At 51.3% G+C, this 24005-nt stretch overlaps 1 protein-coding gene across 1 annotated transcript; it reads left to right on the plus strand.

The window, feature by feature from the left end:
- The first annotated feature begins 4898 nt into the window (after window positions 1-4898).
- LPXN (leupaxin) lies at window positions 4899-18138 on the plus strand. The gene is made up of 9 exons (XM_005294963.4): window positions 4899-5032; window positions 8343-8497; window positions 8849-8904; window positions 10775-10877; window positions 11395-11577; window positions 11927-12100; window positions 12244-12325; window positions 16904-17052; window positions 17412-18138. Exons 1-9 carry the CDS (start codon window positions 5020-5022, stop codon window positions 17676-17678), a joined length of 1182 nt encoding a protein of 393 aa, XP_005295020.2. The 5' UTR covers window positions 4899-5019; the 3' UTR covers window positions 17679-18138.
- The last annotated feature ends 5867 nt before the right edge of the window (window positions 18139-24005 follow it).

Consider the following 24005-nt stretch of genomic DNA (forward strand, 5'->3'; position numbering starts at 1 on the left):
GTTGGGAGCCATTAGGAAATAGGTGTGTGTGTGGAGGGGTGGAATGGGGTAAATTGGACTGTCATCACATTAAGCAGTTGTATATCCAGAGGAGGAGTATGGATGTGCCCCTCTCCTATGACTATGGAGGCGCAGGATCAATGGCCTATTGCAAAGGGGGGGCCTTTTTGGGTAATGTATATGGGGTCGGTGTATTCTGTTGGGAATGTATGCAATCCTGCAATATAACACTAGGAGGCAAAATCCTTCCAGTATATGACCAAAGTATGAACTTTTATACACTGCCACCTAGACTACGGTGCACCAATGGATCAGTGGACTTACTCATTGTAAACAATCGAACCTACTACCCCATGCCGTACCAAGTAGTTGAATTGGTTTGGACAATACCAAATTTCACTGTGGATATTCGATGGACACGCAAAATGGACAAGAGTACACAAAGATCAGAAGAGCAATTTGCTGCAAGCGTCAACTGTTGGACACACTTACAATACACTACAGGATGGCGCTGACAAAATTTTAACCCTATCAAAGGAGGAGGAGCAGTGTTTTTGGTGGTGGCCAGGATGTTGGACCATACTGCAGTGGTCAGGACTCTCGGTGTTGCTGTGGATTATCATAGCAGCTGGTGTATTGTTAACTGTATTTGTGTTATGTTGCATATGGAAACGATCAAGGGGGGCACACACCCCTAGAGAACAACCACTAATTATAACCTATAAGTAATGTAGTAATCCCTCCCCCTCAGTGTACTAGACAACCCGGACCCAACCTTCTCGGGCCCACTATAACGGGAAGTCTGTAACGCTAATTGGAATAGGTGTGGTGTGCCCGTACGAGAGAAGGTGCAGGGCACGGTACTACACAAGGGGCAGTGGGACAGATGGAATATTGACAACTTCCACCTTGATGCCTGGCCCTATCAGGAAGTGTGTCGCCATATGTCCTACGCTTTTCCAGAGATACCTGGGCAGGAGGATTTTAAAAGAAAAAAAAATGGGGAGATGGAGTGTTAGGATACAGATATTCAGGCCTGTCTGTAAAGGCCTATACTTTAAGAATTTAGGTACATGTTTATCATTTAGCTAGCTATAGAGGTATAAAAGAAAGAATCAAAATCACTGTCTGCCTGTGTAAGGGCCTTCTCTCACTGTGACAGTCTGAGACCCTGTTCCTACGCTAAGGCCTTTGGCTAAGCAGTGGGAGCAGCCATAAACTGGAAAGTGTATGATCACATCCTCACACATTTCAAACCAGTCATATTGAAATTGGGCAATCTGGAGCTGTTAGAAAGGTCATCCGATCTACCACCTCCAGACAGGGCCGGTGCAACCACTTAGACAAACTAGGCGGCCGCCTATGACGCCTAGTGGTTGGGGGCGCCTAAAAGCCCGCTCAGGCGAGAAGGTGGAGTGGAGGTGAGCTGGGGCGGGGAGGGCCGCCCGCAGTAACGGGGGTGGGTGGGTGCACAGGGGAACCGCTTCGCGCCCCAGCTCACCTCCACTCTGCCTCCTCTGCTGAGCAAACAGCCCCCGCTCTAATTCTCCTCCAATCGGCGCCGCAAGCCTGGGAGGGGAGGAGAATTAGAGCAGCAGCGGCGTGCTCAGCAGAGGAGAGCTGGGGCGGGCTCCCCGGGCGGGGTTAGCTGCTGCGGGGGGGGGGGGGGGGGGGAGCAAGGTGGAAGTTTCGCCTAGGGCGCGAAACTTCCTTGCACCAGCCCTGCCTCCAGATAAAGGGAAGAGCCTAGAAGATGTAAAAGGAAATTTAGTTTGATAGTTTTCTGTTTGGCGAGAACTCACATATCAATCAACATAGTTGGGAAACTCTTATGTCTTTATAGATGTAGTTGTGAAATCCTCACTTCTGTATTGTTTTGTCATTATAGTTCCCACTTTGCTGTTGTTTATTTGCATAGTCTGTGTCTGGTTCTGTGATTGTTTCTGTCTGCTGTATAATTAATTTTGCTGGGTGAAAACTAATTAAGGTGGGATATTATTGGTTAGCTAATCATGTTACAAAATGTTAGGATTGGTTAGGTAAATTTCAGTAAAATGATTGGTTAAGGTATAGCTGAGAATATTACTATATAAATTAGGGGCAAACAGGAAGTAAGTTGGGATTCAAAAATAAGGAAAAAGGAACTTGGATTTAAGCTTGCTGGAAGTTCACCCCAATAAACATTGAATTGAATTGTTTGCACCTTTGGACTTCGGGTATTGTTGCTCTCTGTTCATGTGAGAAGGACCAGCGAAGTGGGAGGGTGAAGGAATAAGCCCTCTAACACCCCAGCCCCCTAATCATTTTCATTGCCCTCCACTGGACTCTCTCCATTTTGTCCACATCCCTTCTGTACTGGCAAGACCAATACTGGACACAATACTCCAGGTGTGGCCACACCAGTGCCGAATAGAGGGGAATAATCACTTCCCTCGATCTGGCAATGCTCCTACTAATACAGCCCAATATGCCGTTGGCCCAGGTTACAAGGGCACACTGCTGACTCATGGAGACCCTACTCCATTGAGAAATCAGGCTACTCCTGCTACAATTTCTGCATGGCTTTGAAGAGCAGCCCTAAGTGGAGCATGATACAGCAATCTAACCTGGACGTGACAAAGGCCTCGCATGGCTGTGGAGATATTTGCATTCTTAAGAAAAGGCTGCATCTTTTAACTACATGAAGGTGGATTCACTGGTACCTGGTGTGACGGATCCCCTCCCGCTTCCCGGTGCCAGCTGATGTACTGGGGTACCACTGAGCCTGCCTGCTCCACCAGCCTGAGTGCCCTGACGCTGTCCTGCTGAGCCAGCCCTCAAGCCTCCTCCAGCCCACACGCAGGTAGGGCCACACCCAGCCGCAGAAAGACACAGACGCTGAAATCAGCTCTGCGTGGGAAAGCTCAGCTAGGGAATCGCCCAGCACTCAAGTGCACACCCCCTCTAAAGTGTAAACCACAAATTGTATCGTCGTGTGCTGCACAGAGAACTGTACAGCGTAAGCTCATGAAATTCACCCCCTCCCTCACTGTGGAGGGAGATCTGCACGGCTTCTGCCCCCAGTTACGAATTCCACAAACTGGTTTTAGAGCAAACGAAAACAAGTTTATTAACTACAAAAGATAGATTTTTAAATGAATATAAGGGATAGCGAACAGATCAAAGCAGATTACCCAGCAAATGAAAAAATATGCCAGCTAAGCTTAATACTAAAGAAACTGGTTATAACTAGGTTTCAGAGGGGTAGCCGTGTTAGTCTATATCAGCAAAAACAACGAGGAATCCTTGTGGCACCTTAGAGACTAACAAATGTAAGTAATTTTCCCTCCGTTGATATTCACCCCTTCTTGTCAATTGTTGAGAATAGGCCACTTCCACCTTGATTGAAGTGGCCTCGTTAGCAGTGACCCCCCCACTTGGTAAGGCAACTCCCATCTTTTCATGTGCTGTAATACATATACTGCCTACTGTATTTTTCACTCCATGCATCTGATGAAGTGGGTTCTAGCCCACAAAAGCTTATGCCCAAATAAATTTGTTAGTCTCTAAGGTGCCACAAGGTCTCCTCATTGTTTTTGGGTATAACTAAAAATTTCTCACCCTAAATGTTGTTTTAGGCAGAGTGCAGAGTATCTTGAAGGCAAACTGCCTTTGCTTGCAGCTTAAAACTCCAGGTATTTCTTTCACAGGCCAGACACCCTCTCGCCTGGGCTCAGTCCTTCTCCCCCGCACCTTTGTCTTTGTTTCTTATATGTTTTCAGAAGTCATCCTGGGCGGGGATTCAGTGAATAACGAACTCCAATCATCTCACTCCCAGTCTTAAAAGTTAGGAATATTGACTATGCATCTGAACTACAAAAGTGTTTGCATCTGGGGAACGTCCACCAGACAGAATCCTGCAGTGTCAAAGCAGCCATTAGTCAAAGAAAGGTGGAAGATTAGCGTCTTCAAAGACCTATTGTTCTCCTTAATGGTTCATTGATTTGTCCCCAGCTAACCAGCCAGACTGATTGCATTCTCTATGTGTCCTTTCCATCAGATCTGGACCGTGCTGTTTCCTTGCTTTCCCAGTGCCTCGCTATCTATCAGATGCTAGATGTCACAGGCTTGTCAGCAACACCACAGACTGAAAGGTATCAAAGGCTGATGCTAGATCTATTATAATCTACATGGCCCCATGACCATTGTTCATCTCCAGAAGGAAATCGGCAATGAAGAATGCTGGTGCTGCCTCTGCACCATGTGTAGGCTGGAAACTAGTTTGGTGCAGATTCCTCCAGCTTTCTGAATGCTGTGAAGCTGGAACTTCCGTCCCATGACCTATGCGGTGAACTTCCCCAGAAAGGGAAGGCTTGGGACAAAATGGTAACAGAGAAAGATATTAACATTATAGGATGGTTTCTTGAGCAATTTACAATCCCCATCAATAATGGATCTTTGCTAGCTTTCAACAGACATCGGGGTTTTTCACCCATTAACTCCCACCAGAATGGGTTCAGAGATAGAGTCACTGTGTACAATTGCTCTCCTGGACGCAGGCTCAGCAAAGTGCCCTGAACACATGGAAGAAAGCACCCGGATTACCTTTGTGGTAGAACTGTAAGACTCTACCTGGGCCAGTCCTCCCCGCTTTCCCTTCTCAGTGATTTGACAGGTTTCAGAGTAGCAGCCGTGTTAGTCTGTATCCGCAAAAAGAACAGGAGGACTTGTGGCACCTTAGAGACTAACAAATTTATTTGAGCATAAGCTTTCGTGGGCTACATCCCATGAAAGCTAATGCTCAAATAAATTTGTTAGTCTCTAAGTTGCCACAAGTACTCCTGTTCTTTCAGTGATTTGAGTTCATCATGCTTTAGTTGAAACATGTGACCCATGAAAAAAATCCCCAGCCTCTAAAGAGAGGAAGTGCGGCTGAAGAGAGGAACTGAAAGTTGTTCTCGCTCATTTCCCCTGTGATCGGGCCATCAGACACATCTTGGCTCTCCTCCTTGGACCAAAGGGGAAAGAGGGTTCTGTGCCATGGACGACTTGGGTAAGTGCACCTCCCTTTGAATGGAAGAACAAGGAGTGGACTCTTGAGTTAGGCCCCCAAATTGGGTTTGATACTGACACCACAGCATCCAGGCTACCAGGAGGGCATGAGGATTTCTATCTTCCATCTTCTCTTCTTCTCTTTGTTCCTTCCCTGAATTGCAAATTTAGAAGATGAAATAGAAGGGGCTGTAACTCTAATATACCCTTTGCAGCATGACCCCTCTCTTCCCAGTTAAAGCAGTGCCTGGAGGGTGGTTACAATGAAGTTGTGTGCTACTAAGGGCATTGGAGAGGAGGGCAGACTGCACCAGAGTCTGGAACTAACAGTTGCTACTGAGTTTCAGGAAATGCAGAGAGTAAGCAAAGGCTAACTGGAGATGGAGGTGTGATACCAAAGGCTGGGTGATGACTGAGAGGGAGATGTCTGATAATGATGTATCAAGAGGACATGATAATGAGATAGAGAGACTGGTGTGGAGGGTTGCTAACCTCAACAAGGGACGGTCATCACACAGATGGAAAGAAAAGGGCGGGAGGTGATGATTCAGAGGCTCTGTTGGGTGTGGTTTCTGCCCACCCCCACCCCGACTCATAATGGAAGGACAAGGGGACAGTGAGTGAAATTTAAAAGGTGGCAAGTTCAAAATGGTTACAAGAAAATCTTTTCCCACGCAGACTGTGGAACTCCTTGCCACAAGATGTAAGTGAGGCCAAGAACTTAGCAGGACTCAAAAAGGGATTGGACACAGATCGATAACTGGATGTTCTGCTTATAATGGTGCTTGCATACATTTTTGGAAGCGATATTAAACCTCATGCTTCTGTATTTAGGCCAGCCTCTAACCACTAGGGATTAAGAGGTTTCTTGCACCTTCCTGTTAAGTGCCTGGTGCTGGCCTAGATGGTTGTCCGGTCTGATCCAGCCTGGCAGTAGCAATGTTTCAGAAGTGCCTGCTCAGCACCCGGGGCCTGTTTCCAGATTAGGAAGATCGGTCTTATTGGCTTTGCACAACCCAGCAGTCTGATGGGTTTTACTATCTCTCTGAGTCCTTATTTGACTCCCATCACTGTAGTATTCGAGCACCTCACGGATACGTGATTTATCTTCAAAACACCCCTGGTAGGTAGGGGAGTATTATTACAAGGGGGCATTGAGTGAAATTAAAAGTTCAAAATGGATAAAAGGAAATACTTTCCCGCACAGGGCCTAATTAGACTGTGGAACTCCTTGCCACAAAATGAAACAGACAGAAAGCTGAGGCACCTTCATGTCTCTTCTTAAATCTCCTGCCGCGATGCCTAAGAAACAATTGACACACAGCTGGTGTGCTGGGACTGCTGCTTATTACACCGATCGCAAGAATAATACCAAACTTGTCTATCTCAGTTCTCATCAGTAGATCTCAAAATGATTTATGATGGCAAGCAGTATAATTTCCCCCATTTTAAAGATGGAGAAAGTGAGGCATAGAGAGGGAAAGTGACTTGCCAAAGGTCATCCAGTGGGCCAGTGGCAGAAGATCCTGGGTCAGCACATGCGCCACCTGTTGGCTATATCCACCAGATGTCTTGACTGAAAGCATCTTGAGTCTTTTCATTATCCGAGTGTTCAGCATCTAGCACAAACTTTCCCTGATTGGGGCCTCTAGCTGTATGCCCAATATAAAGAAGAGTGACAGGAGGGTGAGGTGACTTCTCTAAGGTCACACTGGATGGTGGTAGTGCTGGGAATCAAACCCACGTGTCCTGAACTATAAGTTGGTACCTTAGCCACAAGACTGGCTGTCTTGTTATTGCAGGAGCACTGAGAAACCACAGACTTGAAAAGGAGGCCCCGTTGTGCTAGCCCTGGTATAAACAAAGCATTGGTCTCTGCTGAAAGATCTTACCAGCTAAGGAGAAAAAGGACACATGCTATCTCTCTGGCCCAAACGTTTAACCAATATTCCGGGCCTTGCTGACTTGTTTCCGTTAGGATGAGAAATCAGAGCTGTGAATCAGGTCTGTTGTTTGGTGCAATCCTGTTCATTTACATAGAATGGACACAAAGTCCCATTTCCCTGCACATTATAGAAAAACAACAATGAGAAACTGTTTCCTTGCTCAGAAATCCAAGTCTACATTTCCAGGGAGTACTCCAAACAAGCGCTGTCTTTTGCCTTCCTCCCAGGGCTATGTTCATGCTGGCTTCTCTCGCTTATTGCCTCTCTTCTCTCGCTCATACACACAGCTTGCCAAACAATTCCCTGGTCCTTTTGTTTTCAGTCAGTCCCAGGGAAACCATTTTCTTTCTCCCTAACTTAGTTCTGGCTCAAGCCTTTTCCTGCAGCCTTGGATGGTGGCTTCTACTGTTTCCCACTATCACTACATAGAAAGGCCTTAATTGCTCCTTCCATCTAGCCTGAATGAAGGGTGATGAACACAGCCATCAGCCTCAACCTGGTCTATGATTTATGGCTGCCATTGACACCCTCTTGCATAACATACACACAGGATGGGGAAAAGAGAGGCGGTGGAATACATGCAATTTGTTGTGTACATTTTGATAGTAAGATCATTTAGCTGACTGTCTACATCAATGCATCAGTAATATCTACTTTCTCGGGTTGCCCCTCAACCTAGGTATTTTAGGCTGGGATTTCCAAAGGACCCTGAGGGTTTCAGGTGCCAGACTCACATTCACTTTCAGTGGCAGTTGGGTGCCGAACATCCATAGGCTCTCTGGCAAACACCAACCTAAATGTTGGGTGATTCTTATGGGTGTTGTGGCCGATACAGCATCAGAAGAGAGAGATAAGAATGATTCGAGGTCTGGAAAACCTTAATGAAAGACTTAAGAAGCTCAATCAAATTAGCTTATCCAAGAGAAGGTTAGGAGGAGACTTGATCATGGTCTATAGCAAAATTCCCTGTAAGCCGCGCGCTGTGCAGGAACCTATTTAGCGCCACCCACCCGGGGACTCCCCTGGCCCCCACTTAGCCCAGCCCTGGACCCAACACAGCCAGAGCGGCCCGGCCCCAGGCGCAGCTGGTGTGGCGCAGCGCGGCCTGACCCTGGAGCAGCCCAGACCCAAGTGCGGCTGGAGCAGGCCGGCCATGTCTGGGGCCACGTTGCTCCAGCCACAGCAGGTCCAGGCCACAGGCTGAGTTGGGTCCGGAGGAGGGGCACTCCTCCTGCGGCAGGTTGGGGCCCAGGTGCTAGTGTGGGGAGAGAGCGCTGGGGGGAGAACGCTGGGGGAAGTGTTATGTGTCCGGTGTGGAGGGCGCAGTTTATATTGTTTGTCTCTAACTGTTTTTTTTTTGTTCAGATGCTTTGCTGGAAGAACTGGAACAAAGCTCTAAGGAGCCCAAAGGGGGCTATTGCCTTCTGACACACAGCTCCAGTGAGCAGAGACCGGCCGCAGCAGTGCCCGAGACAGGCACTGTCCAGAACGAGAAGCTAGTCAACTCAGGGACCCGTAAGGTATTCCTATCAGTGCCTGCAAGGGCTGCCTACACACAAAGTACCCGGCAGAAATCCATCCTCTACAACAGGAAGGCTGAGACCCTGCAGAACTCAGCACATGAAGGTTGTCCCATGCAGACAGTTGCATCTGTGCCCTAGAGATGTTACAGGCCCATCCAGCCCCTCCTGCCTATAATTTAGGAGAATGCCCAGAGTGGAGGAGGGATTTCCAGATGATCAGTTAACCACTAATTCTCCTTAATTAGCCATGTTCACAGTGAGGCAGGATCTGGAAATACAGTATAGCTGGACTGGGTGTAGGGAAAGGGGCTGCTTTATTTGTATATCCCTTGCTCTTTGTGTTTCCAGGTACAGCCTGCATTAAATACTCAGCTCCAGGAATCAGATGGCAAAAATGTTTACAGGTAAATGCTGTATCAGGGGGGAGAGCTGTTTTATTGATCCTTCCAGGACACCCACCTGTATCTCCTCACCACTGCTCCCCCATGATGCTTAATGAAAAAGTAACCCACCCTGCTCCCCCGCCACGGCCGGACAGAGCCGATTTGCAGTGGTACTGCCCATACCAGCCCTTCTCTGGTGGCCTCGTCAGTTTCTGCAGGGTCTAAGCATGGGTCAAAAAGAAGTTTCCAACCCTTCTGGTTGTGCCCATCTCAGTCTGAACAGGACCCAATTCAGGGCTGAGTCTGCAGGCAGGCAGGGGGACACACCGAATGATGCCCCATTCCAGGGCATAGACGGGTCTAAACATGGCAGAACTGCCAGTGTGGAGGAGGGGTTTGGTGACACGGTGGTGCAGAGGAGTTACCAGTGGATCCGCCATTATGCAAATCAACAGGCTTAACACCCCCCATAGAAGGTGGAGAGAATCCACAACCTCTGCTTACAACCAGTGGACTGGTAGTAGTGACCACAGAGCAGCAAAACTGAACCAAGCTACCAGTTGGTACCTGTGTGCCCAAGCCTCCTCGGCTCCCTGTGCTGCCCGGTGTGAAGCCCACAGGATGGGCTAGGAGGGAGCTGTACTAGTGGATTAATTATTTATTTGTATTGGGGTAGCAGAGGCTTCAGTCAGGATCACCCCCTTGCACTAACTGCTGTACACATGGCAAAAAGGCCTCTAGCCTGAAGGCCTTGCACTCTTTGATTAAAATAGTTGAATCAGGAGCTTAGTAATGATTTAAATATCACATTGTTCTTTAAGTCATTGCTGACCGTTGTACAAGAAATAGCCAGCTACTGGAAGACTGTGGGTGGTACTTGGGGTGTGAGAGGGGTTTGGTTAAGGGGCTGGGGAGTCTGTAGGCCAGGTTGGGTAAGGGGATGGTCTCTAGACTGGTAAGGGGTTGGTATCTGGGTGTGTGGGTGTGGCTTGGCTAAGAGGATGGTACATGGGTGTGTGGGTGTGCCTTGGCTAAGGAGATGGTACCTGGCTGTGTGAGAGTGGCTTGGCTAAGGGGATGGTACCAGGGTGTGTGAGAGTGGCTTGGCTAAGGGGATGGTACCAGGGTGTGTGGGAGTGGCTTGGCTAAGAGGATGGTACCTGGGTGTGTGGGAGTGGCTTGGCTAAGGGGGTCGTATCTAGGTGTATGGGCATGACTTGGCTAAGGGGTGGTACCTGGGTAGAATACCCCCCCCACCTCTCCACTGACCCTCTCCCCAGTTACTAATCCTTTCCTCTCCTTCCTCCTCCACTAGTTGCTGGTTATACTCCTCCCGCTCCAAGCACTCAGAACTGACTCCACCCCTCCCTCCCTGCTACTAGTTCAGTGGGTCATTGCTTGCTGACTGGCTATTGGGGGAAGCCTTCCCTAAACTCCACAGCTCCCTCCCCAGATATATCCCCACCTGTCCTGCCCTCCACTCACAAGTCCCTGACTGTATTTAGTGCCTGTCTACATGGGGACACTCAGGAAAGCTCATCTAAATGACCTTTTAAAGGGGGTTAGTTAAACCTCATTAAACCCCGGTGTGGATGCTCTCATTCAGAATTAAAGTGCCCTTAATTCAGTTTATCTTAATTCTGTTCCTGAACAGGAACACCCAGCATCTGCTCTGGGGGTCAGACGATCACTGATGATGGGGAGATGCGTTTGTTTCCCTTCTCTAGGGGTGTCCCTCACACCCTGCTCTACTTCCATGCTCACTGGGGTAGGCACCGTGCTTCCAGTGAACGCTTTGGTGTTCCTGATGGTGGCAGGTAAAGGAGGCTCATGGTGGGGTAGAAGCCGTGACCTGCTCTCTTTGACACGGATGTCTCTCTTCCCCCCGCAGTGAGGTTCCAACTCCGCAGCTGTCGCTTCCTTCCCCTCCTCCCCCGACGGCCGCTCAACAACTGGATGAGCTCTTATCCCATTTGGGCCAGATGCAGTCCAAGGTGAGTCCTGGCCACGCAACCCCCTCCTCCAGAAGAGCCAGGGGCACCACTTCGCAAAGCTTCATGGCCCCACCCTCCCGTTCTGCGCCTGCTCTGCCCTGAGACCACACCCCCGCTCAAGCCTCGTCCCCTGAGGTCCTGCCCACCACTTGCACGGGGCGGGAAGGGGTGGAGAGGAGCGAGTGGCGGGCGGGGCCTTCGCGGGGGAAGAGACTAAGTGGGGCCGGGGCCTTGGGACGGCACGCAGGTGGAGTGGGGGAGCAGGGCCATGGTCTGGGCGCCGGGGCCCCTTCTGAGTGTGGGCCCGGCACTATGGCGCCATTGGTGGCATTGGCAACCTGGTATTGCCCCTGTCCCACGTTCCAGCCTGCAATGGCAAAGCCTGGCGTTGGGGGGTCCCATGTGCAGTAGAAACAGCTCCCTAGGTGAGGGGAAAAGACGGGAACTGTAGGGCACAGCTCCTGGTGGGAGCATGAAGCTGAACATTCTCACGGCCTCGTCTCCTCCTTTGTGGCAGATCTCAGCGGTGGGTTCTGCCGCGGAGCCGGAACGTGCCAAGGGGCCGTCAGCAGTGGGGCCAAGTACCGGCAGCACCCTTGAGAGCATGCTGGGGGACCTGACGCAAGAGCTGCAGGACCTCGGCATCACTGCCGTGCCTAAGGGCGACTGCGCTTCCTGCCGCAAACCCATTGCTGGAAAGGTGAGAGGGGATGGCATGGAGCCTGCAGCTGTCTGTCCGTCTCTCTGCGTGTCCCTCTGTCTCACCGGGATTGGATCCTTCCACTCTTGATTGCTCAGAGCTATAAGATCTGCTTGGTCGGACAGTATGTTTCCCCCAGTCCCTCCTTTAGGGGAGGGGATCTCTTTCCCCCCAAAAAGTCCTATAACAGCTGAGTCTCCTGCTGTCTCAGCCACCACCTCTAGGACCATGCGAGGGTCCCTATTCCTATCATGGCTTCCCCATACTGCTGGGTCCCCCGTGAATTTGAATGGGCTCAGTGGCGGAGATTCTCTGGGCAAAGACTTCCTGGGTTTTGTCCTGTCTCTAGATGATCACTGCTCTGGGGAAGACGTGGCATCCCGAGCACTTCACCTGCACCCAGTGTGGACAGGAGATCGGCTCCACCGCTTTCTACGAGCGAGGCGGACTGGCGTACTGCCGGGAGGATTATCACCAGCTCTTCTCCCCCCGCTGTGCCTACTGTGCCGCGCCCATCCTGGAGGTAAATAGAGCTGGCTCTGCCCTCCTGGTTCTAACTCCTGCCAGGGGAGGTTCCTGGTTGGATTAGCCAGGAGGCTGCTTTTCCTCGCCCCTCGTAGCTCTCTGCCCATAGTGCACACCCCAGTCACCTCATTCTCTTTGCAGAAAGTCCTGACGGCCATGGACAAGACTTGGCACCCGGAGCACTTCTTCTGTGCTCACTGTGGGAAGGTGTTCAGCAATGATGGTGCGTCCCCTGCTCTTCTCCTGCCATACGTAGAAAGTTGGGATTCCATGGGGATCTAGGCCTCTGTCTTGACCCACAGTCCCACTGCTATTCCAGCCCTGGCCTCCCCCCGAAAGCTTTGCTTATGCCCTCAATCCTGACCCGCAGGCCCCTGTTATCCCCGCCCCTGCTCTGCCCATGCCCCTCAAGCCCGACTGCAACCGCCTGCTATCTTAGCTCTAGGCTTCCTCCTACACCTCTGCCAGTTCCCCATATTCCTTCGTTGGGTTCCCCACCCTCCCACCTCCTGCTATTCCAACCCTGGGCCTCCGGTCATGAGTCGTGATTCTGCCAGGTGCACAGATCAGGGACAGTTCTGGAAGAGAGCAGTCATTTCACTGGACACTCGCTGCTAAAGAGCTTAGTCATATGAGTAGATTCCCTCCCTCTGAGGCCCTACGGGATGCAGACTTTGGGGCCAGAGCTCCGGCCGTTAGCACCGGTGTGGAGTGCTGGTTACCATTTCCCATAGGTGTCACACAGACATTGTTTAACTGTGTCATGGTGGCACAGCGGAACCTGTAACAACCCCGGTGACCACTTGCTCACAGCCCAGCCAGTGGCACGAAATCCCCACAGCAGCAGCAGTTGTCCATCCATACATTTTGCCATCAGTTCCCCTTTAAGGCCCCATCTCCCTACCCCTGCAGTGTGCGTGTGTGTTAATTGCTTGCTTGCTGTAGTGCTGGTGGTAGATGCTCGTTAATTTCCCCAGGTGGCCAGAGCAAAAACACTCCGTTCCTGCCAAGGGATTGGTTTTCTAGGTAGGCGCTCAGCGGCTGTGTTCCCGCCAGCCCTGCTCAGTAATTGGCACCTGAGAGAGAGCCGGTGCCGAGGGCCTCGCTCATTCCCACTTGCTCATTCCCACGCTGCTAATTACAGCAGTGTTGTGGAAAGTTTAACTGATGAGTTCAGGCCCCAGCTCCTCTTGGGGCTGGTTCTTTCTTTGTCCCCTCCTGCATCCTGTCTTTGTTCTCCAGGGGACCTCTCTCCCCACATCAGTGACTTCTTGTTAGTGCTAAGTTTGAGGAGTTTGGCTAGCGATAGGCTGCTTATTCACCGGAGCAGGGACTGTGCACAGTATTGTACAATGCCCAGTACAATGGGGCCATGATCCTAACTCGGACCTCTTCCATGATCCCAATCCTATTCCTGGCACAGTGATCTTGCCTTATCCCAGCTCAGTCCCTACAGGTCTCAGCCAGTTCTGCCTGTACCCATCTCTTGTAGCACACTCCATTGTCATGAAATTATCTAACTCAGCTCATTGGCTGGTGGATTGAATTTGAATTCCTGCTTGTTCTAGGAATCCACCTTCTGCCTTTACTATTATTTATTATTATGGTAACACCTAGAGATTCCAGCTGAGATCAGGACCCCATTGTGCCAGGCACTGCACAGACACACAGCGAGAGACAGGCCCTGTCCCAGCTGAGATCAGGGCCCCATTGTGCCAGATGCTGCCCAGACACACAGCGAGAGACAGGCCCTGCCCCAGCTGAGATCAGTGCCCCATCGTGCCAGATGCTGCCCAGACACACAGCGAGAGACAGGCCCTGCCCCAGCTGAGATCAGGGCCCCATTGTGCCAGGCACTGCACAGACACACAGCGAGAGACAGGCCCTTCCCCAGCTGAGATCAGCGCCCCATCGTGCCAGATGCTGCCCAGACACACAGCGAGAGACAGGCCCTGCCCCAGCTGAGATCAGTGCCCCATTGTGTTGGGCACTGCATGGACACGGTGAGAGAAAGTCCTGGCCCTAAAGAGCTTCTCGGCTAAGTAGACAAGATGAAGATTGGGAGAATGGAAGGATTGTTATCTTCATTTTATAGAAGGGAAACTCAGGTCCGTAGAGAAGTGGCTTGTCAAGGTCACACAGGGAGTCTGTGACAGAGCTGGGCACTGGATCCAAATTTGAGGGCCCAGTGCAAGGCTGTAAGCACAAACCCAGCTTTTCTCTGCAAGGCAGGGCAATTATCTGAGAGAGTTTTCAGCAACGACTGGGAAAGTCATAAAGCAACATCCAATGGGCTCAGATTTTTAAAGGTATTTCAGGCATTGCTGTGCTCAGCATTCATAGAATCGTAGAAGATTATGGTTGGAAGAGACCTCAGGAGGTCATCTAGTCCAACCCCCTGCTCAAAGCAGGACCAATTCCCAACTAAATCATCCCAGCCAGGGCTTTGTCAAGCCGGGCCTTAAAAACTGATAAGGATGGAGATTCCACCATCTCCTTAGGTAACCCATTCCAGTGCTTCACCAGCCTTCTAGTGAAACAGTGTTTCCTAATATCCAACCTAGACCTCCCCCACTGCAACTTGAGACCATTGCTCCTTGTTCTGTCATCTGCTACCACTGAGAATAGTCTAGATCCGTCCTCTTTGGAACCCCCCTTCATGTAGTTGAAGGCTGCTATCAAATCTCCCCTTACTCTTCTGCAGACTAAACAAGCCCAGTTCCCCCAGCCTCTCCTCATAAGTCATGTGCCCCAACCCCTCTAATCATTTTCGTTGCCCTCCGCTGGACTCTCTCCAATTTGTCCACATCCTTTCTGTAGTGGGGGGCCCAAAACTGGACACAATACTCCAGATGTGGCCTCACCATTGCTGAATACAGGGGAATAATCACTTCCCTCGATCTGCTGGCAATGCTCCTACTAATGCAGCCCAATATGCCATTAGCCTTCTTGACAACAAGGGCACACTGCTGACTCATATCCAGCTTCTCGTCCACTGTAATCCCCAGGTCCTTTTCTGCAGAACTGCTGCTTAGCCTGTAGCAGTGCATGGGATTCTTCCATCCTAAGTGCAGGACTCTGCACTTGTCCTTGTTGAACCTCATCAGATTTCTTTTGGCCCAATCCTCCAATTTGTCTAGGTCATTCTGGACCCTATCCCTACCCTCCAGTGTATCTACCTCTCCCCCCAGCTTAGTGTCATCTCTGACCTTGCTGAGCGTGCAGTCCACGCCATCCTCCAGATCATTAATGAAGATATTGAACAAAACCGGCCCCAGGACCGACCCTTGGGGCACTCCGCTTGATACTGGCTGCCAGCTAGACATGGAATCCATTCATCCAATCCACACCTTTTTAACTTGCTGGGAAGAATACTGTGGGAGACCATAACAAAAGCTTTGCTGAAGTCAAGGTATATCACGTCCACTGCTTTCCCCATATCCACAGAGCCAGTTATCTCCTCATAGAAGGCAATCAGGTTGGTCAGGCATGACTTGCCCTTGGTGAATCCATGTTGACTGTTCCTGATCACCTTCCTCTCCTCCAAGTGCTTCAAAATGGTTTCCTTGAGGACCTGCTCCATGATTTTTCCAGGGACTGAGGTGAGGCTGACCGGTCTGTAGTTCCCCAGGTTCTCCTTCTTCCCTTTTTTAAAGATGGGCACTATATTTGCCCTTTTCCAATTGTCTGGGACCTCCCCCCATCGCCACGAGTTTTCAAAGATAATGGCCAATGGCTCTGCAATCACATCAGCCAATTCCCTCAGCACCCTCAGACGCATTAGATCCGGACCCATGGACTTGTGCATGTCCAGCTTTTCTAAATAGTTCTTAACCTGTTCTTTCACCACTGAGGGCTGCTCACCTCCTCCCCATGCTGTGTTGCCCAGGACAGCAGTCTGGGAGCTGACTTTGTCTGTGAAGACTGAAGCAAAAAAAGCATTGAGTAGTACTTTAGCTTTTTCCACATCATCTGTCATTAGGTTGCCTCCCCCATTCAGTAAGGGTCCCACACTTTCCCTGACCTTTTTCTTGCTGCTAACATACCTGTAGAAACCCTTCTTGCTACCCTTCACATCCCTTGCTAGCTGCAACTCCAATTGTGCCTTGGCCTTCCTGATTACACCCCTGCATGCTCTAACAATATTTTTATACTCCTCCCTAATCATCTATCCAAGTGTCCACTTCTTGTAAGCTTCCCTTTTGTGCTTAAGCTCACTGAAGATTTCACTGTTAAGCCAAGCTGCTCGCTGCCCTATTTGCTATTCTTTCTGCACATCGGGATGGTTTGTTCCTGTGCTCTCAATAAGGCTTCTTTAAAATAAAGCCAGCTTTCCTGGACTCCTTTCCCCCTCATATTAGCTTCATAACATTGCCATGCCTGACTGATTTAGGAGCTAAAATCTCATTTTCAAAAGGGATTTAGGCACTTTCTGCAACTTAGGCTCCTAAATCAGTTAGTCGTCACAACACTGAGGACAGCAATGTCTAAATGCCTTTGAAAATCTGGGCCATAGGAACTAGTGAGAATCTCTCCCTGTAATTCCCGAGTTTGGCAACAGGGAGCAAATGAGAAGGAAAGCAGGAGTGTGGCTGTGAGATATTTGCATCTGAAAGGGGAATATCCCTGCGCAGTGTTTGTTGCCCAGGCCCAGCATGAATCAGAGTGGGCAGTGTAACTCGGGTACATTCTCCGGCTCCCTGGGGTAGGTTTGGAGCTTGGCAGGAAGGGTCCCTCTCTGTGTCCTCCCATGGGATTCAGGTACACTTCATGGATGTCTTCTCCCTGCTGGCCTCCGCAGGTTTCCATGAGAAGAACGGGAAGCCATACTGCCAGAAGGACTTCCTGGCCATGTTCTCTCCTAAATGCAGAGCCTGTGAGCGGCCCGTGATGGAGAACTACCTGTCCGCACTCCAGGGCGTCTGGCACCCCGAGTGCTTTGTGTGTGGGGTGAGTGTGCGGAGTCCCACACAGGGGGTTGGAGGGACGCCTGGGCTTTCATCTTCAGGAAGGTGATGCAGGGCATGGCCAGGTGAGGGTCAGGAGGTTCTTCCCTATGGAGCACTAAGAACCTCTATAGCAGCTGAGTGTGATCCCAGCTCCCTTATGGGGGATGGCTGCATGAAGCACCAGGGTAGAGGGGCCAGGGGCTAGATGGGTGAGGGGACTGGGTCCCATATGGGGGCTGGATGGGCAAGGGAGCAGGGCCCATATGGGGGCCAGATGGGTGAGGGGGCAGAACACCAAATGCAGGTTGGCGAGGTGCTTAGTTAGGGATGAGGTCTCAATGCTCCCTCCCCCTCCCTCAGGACTGTTTCAGCAGCTTCACCACCGGCTCCTTCTTTGAGCTAGACGGCCGCCCCTACTGCGAGCTTCACTTCCACGAGCGCCAGGGCTCGGTGTGCCACGGCTGTGGGAAGCCCATCACCGGGCGCTGCATCAGTGCCATGGGGCGCCGGTTCCACCCCGAGCACTTCATCTGCGCCTTCTGTCTGAGCCAGCTGCAGAAGGGCACCTTCCAGGACCACGGCGACAAAGCCTACTGCCACGCCTGCTACAGCAAGCTCTTCGTGTGACTCCCGCGCTGGCCCGAGCGGAGGGGGCTACGTACCAAAACTGGCTCTGTGGGACAGCCCCCTCTGGCATCCTTAGCCAGGATCTGAGATACAGGGAGAGGGACCACAGGCCAGAGTCAACAAAGAGCAGCCTCCTTCAACGGGCCCGAACCACTGATTGTTTAAATCAATAGCGCTCCATTGATGTCCTTGCTGGTAAATATTAGCTGAAGGTCTGGCCCAATATGGTGGTGGTGGGGTTTCTCTCCCCAATGACAGCCATTGCGGTCTCCTTCCCAGGAACCTACCCCTGCCCCTTGATCATCCCTTCCTGGACCTTCTGCTCCTTCAGGCTGTGCTCTGCGTCTCTCCCCTCCAATGCACGACTTCACCTGCTCCTCTGTTCTCACCTTTGCGCTATACTTCTGATCTATGTAAACGGATGAGGGCGCTGCCCAGAAATAAACATCTTGGCATTCTCTGTGGTTGGTTCTGCATATCGGTTTGGACAGGGATGTGGGGGGAGGGGAGGGGCTTTTCAGAATCAAATTATTTGGGGGATTGGAAGTTTTTGGACAAAAAATGGTGAAGCGAGCAAACCCTTTGGGAGTGGGGGAAGTCTAGTTAAAAACCCAAATTTTCACGTTGATGGAAAATTTCTGCCTGTCGTAACTGCCCTGAGTATCAAAGTTCTCTGTAACTATGTCTTTCTCACAGGCACAAACTGGCCAGCTGCCATCCCACAGGCCTATGCTGCTCGTATAAACAGGATATGCCTTGGTAGGTGTTATCGGCGGGCGCTTGCTGCACCAAACCACGGCAGGCTGCCTCCTCCTTGCTGCTAGCCACTTTGCATGCCTCAGAACAACTGTTGCAGCTAGCTGCTCTCCTGGAAGGTGCTGTTTGTGGTCTGGCATGATTAATCCATTCCGGCTGATGGTCATTTAGCAGAATGCAGTCAGCAGCTGCGGAAGGAGATTGCCGCCAAAATCACTTCTCCACTCGCCATGCCCCCTGCATGAGCAGTTAGGCGCCAGATCCTCCCATGGGAGCTAAATGCCTTTGAAGATCTGGGCCTCCCCTTGTTGCCATTCTGCTCTGGTGGCTTCTCAGCCCTCCTTTGCAGAAGGCTTGGGAGTGGAGAATCAGGCCGGATCTAGGCTTGCCCAGTTGGACTAACCATGCTGTGGAGAGAGAAGAACACCTGTAGGTCCAATATCCTGAGCAAAGCTGGTAATGGCCGTTCTGGTTATGGACAGGCCACCTGCCAGTCTTACAGCTTCTCAGCACCAGGGCCCCATACCCTCCCTCCGTGAGAACAGTGCTTACTGCTTAAGCTGCAGTAGAACCTCCAGTGGGGGAAGGGATGGTGCTCTGGGGAAGAGGAGCGGTTCCATCACAACAGGGATGGTTCAGGCTTTTAAGGAGATTAGGGATTGAGCGCTCGGGCTGGGGATGGGGGCATGGGCCTTGGCCCACCATGACAGGGTCTGGGAGATAAAGCTGGTGGCCACCACGGCTGGGTGGTCAACTCCTCTAGGAGCTACACAAAGTCCCTGTCATTGGTTACATCTCCAGCCCTCCTTCCCTGGGTACCCTGAGTGCCATCCTAGCTGCTGTGAACTGGGGCCTCTGCCCATGTGTATACACTGCCTAGCTGCCCTGCAGGTGTACTCAAACACAAATCCCTGCTTGTGCCTCTCTGGGTCAGGTCACACAGCTCCGCGGTTATCCACTGTTCGTGCACAAGTGACCATGCCTCAGGGAGGAATCCTGCAGGCAGCCCTGAGCTCGCATGGGCTGGATTTGAGATTTGGCAGCCTGAGAAGTAACCAAATTAGAAGGTATGGTTCTGATAGGGGCAGCAGATGAGAGATCTGGGTTCTAGTCCAGCTCTGCTGCTGACCTGCTGGGTGACCATGGGCAAGTCGTTGCATTGCCCTCTGCCCCAGTTTCCCTTTTGTCTGTTTAGATTGTAAGCTCTTCAGGGCAGGGAGAGCCTCGTACTATGTGTCTGCACAGCACCTGGCACAACGGGCGTTTGTGCAGTGTCTGGCATAATGGGGGTCCCCGAGCGGGTCTGTCCAGCACCTAGTGAAATAGGGCCCCAGCCTTGGTGGGGATCTGTGCAGCGCCCGGCACAGTGGGATCTGGATCTCAGCTGGGGCCTTTAGGTGTCCTGTGCTGCAAACAATAAAAGCGGTTAGTTCATTCCTTCACTGATTGCTGCAGGGGAGCTGGAGCTGGGCTAGAAAGGCACTGGCCCAGCCAGCCTTACCGCAATGAGGGCAGTGAGCCCATGGCTGTTCAGAGATCATCTTCAGAGAAGCATTGCTATGAGCTTCTCATTTGCTAATCGGCATCACAGCGGAGTCTGATACCCTCGCATCTGCTTCCTGCTCCCAGCTAAGGGGAAACAGCTGGTGGAAGCCGCAGTAGAAGGTGGGGTGTGACTTGTATCACAGTGCCCGCAGTGCTGAAGCTCCCCGCCCCACTAGCAGGGAAATACATGCCCTTTCTGTAGCCTGCTGTCTATGCTCATCTGTGCTTTCGCCAATATAGGACAATAAGCAGCGTGCAGCAACCGCCACGGAGATGTACATAATGGGGAGGGGGTGGGGGGCATCTCCATTGTCCCTGTGTTCCTAAGGCAGATCCCACCACGCGTAGCTGCTGTGGCAGTCAATGAAAAGTCGTTAGCCAGGGCTGACATTCAGCATCACAACAGAAATAGCACCCCTGCTGACATAGGGAAAGGACCCCATTCGGCCTCTCTGAGATTATTGAGCATTACCCATCATACATGTCGCTGGACCAAGATCAGCACCCCGGGACAACCTGCATGACATTATATAAGAGCATCTTTAATGGGAATGCTGCTGGACAGGTCACGGGAATGTGAGATCAAGGGCAGCCATGTGGATAGGGGACTGGCCCAAGAGGCAGAAGAGCTGGCTTCATTTCTGGGCTCTGCCACAGACTCTCTGTATGTCCTCGGTCAAATCCCTTAGCCTCAGCTTCCAATCTGTAACTGGGGATAATAATCCTTCCATTGTATATTTAGAGTGTGAGCTCTTTGGTGAAGGGATTGTCATGTGCTCTGGGTATGTCTAGACTGCAATCATAGCATGTGATGGCACTTGAGCTAACGTACCTGAGTTAGTTTTAATCTGGATTGTCTAGATTGCAATCACTGGATCAGCTAGCTTGGGTCCCAGAGCAGCGAAGGTGCAGCAGTGTGGGCTGGGCATACCCGCCTGGACCCCTGGGTAATTACACATGAGGCCAGCCCATTGATACTGTGACGAAGTGGGACTATTCTTAATGTTTCCTCTGAATACTTTGTGGGTGCCTCAGTTTCTGGCCAACACTCTGTCTCCTGGCAACTAATGACCAGGGCCCTTCCCCCCTGCAAGGGGATAGCTAAAGGTGTGGGAGAACAAAGAGGTCAGGTGACCTCCTGGCCCAGGAAAGAGACAAAGGCCAGAGAGGAGGGACTGGGGAGGTTTCAGCTGAGAGCTGGCTGGGGACGGGAAGTGAGTGCAGACGGGGTTGTCTGGCTTGCTGGGCCCCAGAATGGACCTGGCTGAGGGGTCCCGTTCTCTGTACCTACAAGCTCTGTTTTAGACTGTGTTCCTGTCATCTAATAAACCTCTGTTTTACTGGCTGGCTAAGAGTCACGTCTGACTGCGAAGTGGGGGCGCAGGACCCTCTGGCTTCCCCAGGACCCCACCTGGGCGGACTTGCTGTGGGAAGCGCACAGAGGGGCATATGCTGAATGCTCCAAGGTCAGACCCAGGAAGGTGAAGCCGTGTGAGCTTCTTGCCCTGAAGACAGTCTGCTCCAAGGGAGAGGAGGCTCCCCAAAGTCCTGACTGGCATTGTGGGGAGCAGTTCCAGAGCATCGCCCGGGGACTCCGTGACAGATGCTGTATAGAAAAGAATGATGACCAGGTGTACACTACTGCTCCACCACTGTTGCACAATTGCACTAAATCTGATACAAAGTATGTCTTGTAAGGTAGGGCAGCAAACAACACCGAAGCACGTCTTTATCTTGAGGTGCCCACGCTCCGACCGTCCCGTGCTGGCGGGAGAGCGGGAACAGGGAGGAGAGAGAGGCAGCTGCAGCTAATCCCCTGTTTGTGGCCAGGCTTCCCGCAGCAGCCGTGTGGGGCGCGTTTGCCCCGCGTGGCAGCGCGCAGCCCTCCTGGCCAGGCATGGGCAGCTGCACTGGAGTCCTGCAACGCGCGGCTCTGGCTGCGCCCGTGGAGAGGAGCTGGAAGGGAGACTCGCCGCTCGCACACCCCCACCCGTGTGTGCACGTTAGTGCTGCTGGGTTGAGGGGGTGGAGCCCTGCGCTCCCAACACAGCGGTCGCTGCAGCCTTCACTGCTGCTGGCCCCTGCACCCGCGAAGCAGCCGGTACATCCCCTTGCGGGCGGTGCTGCTCAGGGAGCACTTTGCACCCCACTGCCCGGACAGCTGGAGCAGCAGCAGCACCTGTGTCCGGGCAGCGGCAGCGCCTCCTCCCGTCCCTCACTTTCTTCTCACGCGCTCCGAGCCGGGCGCCCCACTGCAGCTCGTCCACGCCGCGAAGCCGCCGGCACTCTGCCTAGTGCCAGAATGTCTTGAGCTGCCGCCACAGCAGCTTCCCCCCTCCCGCTGCCGCGCCGCGCCGGGACCCAGAGCTCCGGCAGCTCCCAGACACCCCGCTCAGGCGCCGCTTTTGAAAAATGTGCTGAGGGGAAGCGGCTGCTTCCCCTGCACCCCCTAGCTACGCTACTGCTGCTGCTATCCTGACCTGCAAACTGCTCAATGGACTTACAATGATAGCACCACTTGGGCTCCTCTGCTTGTACAGGAGATTTGGGACAAGTAACAGGGGAATGGGGAGGTGAACACCCAGCCTCCTTTTTCCCAGGGGTAAAACAGTGATTCTGCTTTCTACCAACCCTGTACCCCTCTGCCAGTGGTTTATGTTTAATTGCAGCGTGTGACTGCTCGAAAGAGTCTGCAAACTCAGCCAATCCATCCACTGTATCCACCTTTTTGTCCCACAAATACTGTTTTACATCATCACTGCACATATTCAGGAATTGTTCCTGAGTAACCAAATCGCACATTCCTTCAAAGCTTGTAATGCCTTTTCCCTTCACCCACTTATCTAACAAATCTCTCATTTCATTTTCATAAGCCACATTACTTAATCCAGTCTCTTAAGACTCCTGAATTTAACCCTGTAGGTTTCAGGTGTAATCTGAAACTGTTTCAAAACCAGTTCCTTAAATTTACCATAGTTTGAAGCCTCATCAATAGACATCTTATTGAATATGTCCAGAGCTCTTTCAGTCAATTTTGTCATCAGCGTAGTCATTTTTTTGATCCTCAGGAATTGCATGGAGGGTGCACAGTCTCTCAAAGGTGATGAAATATTCGGCAATATCACTGGATTCATCATACTGTGGACATAGTCGCGCCCATTTGTGGATTTTTGGGGAAGTGGAGCCAGCGGCTGAAGGGTTTTGTCTCTTCCACTCCATAACATGCTTCTGGGCCTCAATCTGGGCCTGTATTTCTCTGTCTCTTAACTGCAGGGCTAGCCTCTGGGTTTCCATGGGTCTTTTGTGAGCAGCTTCCTCCCTGGCTGCCTCTGCTTCTTTGAGCTTCATTTGAAACTCGCGGTCCTTTGCCTTCTCTTCTGCTTCCAGTTTGGCCAGCTCTAGTTTTGTAGCTGCTTCACTAGTAGTCATTTTCCTGCTTTCTTGTGCTTATTCCCTCACCCAAAATAAACAAACAGAAAATAACAAACCAGTAACCACTTTGTCTGTTCTCCAGCCACCACACTTAAAACTCACTTAAAATCACTACCAGCATCTCAAAGCAATCAGCTGTGCACAGATCCTGCTTGACTACACCACTGTGATGGGTTGGGTCATAGAGACCCCCTTGAGACTGCCACCTGATGTGCTGAGTACCTCTGAGCCCGTTTTCCCTGCCAGCTTGGGACTTCAGTATCCTGTCTTGTTGAGCCAGACAAGCTAGCCTGCTGCAAACACAGACCCAGGTCTGAACCACATCCCCCAAAAGCTGCAGACTTAACTAAAAACTGCTTCAGAAGTGCTCCTGTCTCTAGCACCCAGACTCCCAGTTCCCAATGGGATCCAAACCCCAAATAAATCTGTTTTATTCTGTATAAAGCTTATACAGGGTAAACTCATAAATTGTCCACCCACTATAACACTGATAGAGAGATATGCACAGTTGTTTGCTCCCCCAGGTATTAATTACTTACTCTGGGTCAATTATTAAGCAAAAAGTGATTTTATTAAGTATAAAAAGTACGATTT

Source organism: Chrysemys picta, chromosome 4 (genome assembly GCF_011386835.1).
Source record: "Chrysemys picta bellii isolate R12L10 chromosome 4, ASM1138683v2, whole genome shotgun sequence".
Classification (NCBI taxonomy): Eukaryota; Metazoa; Chordata; order Testudines; family Emydidae; genus Chrysemys; species Chrysemys picta.

Coding starts and splice junctions, on each gene's coding strand:
- LPXN (XM_005294963.4), top strand. Junction 8,498..8,848: donor TCAACTCAGGGACCCGTAAG/GTATTCCTATCA, acceptor TTGTGTTTCCAG/GTACAGCCTGCATTAAATAC. Junction 12,101..12,243: donor GTGCCGCGCCCATCCTGGAG/GTAAATAGAGCT, acceptor TTCTCTTTGCAG/AAAGTCCTGACGGCCATGGA.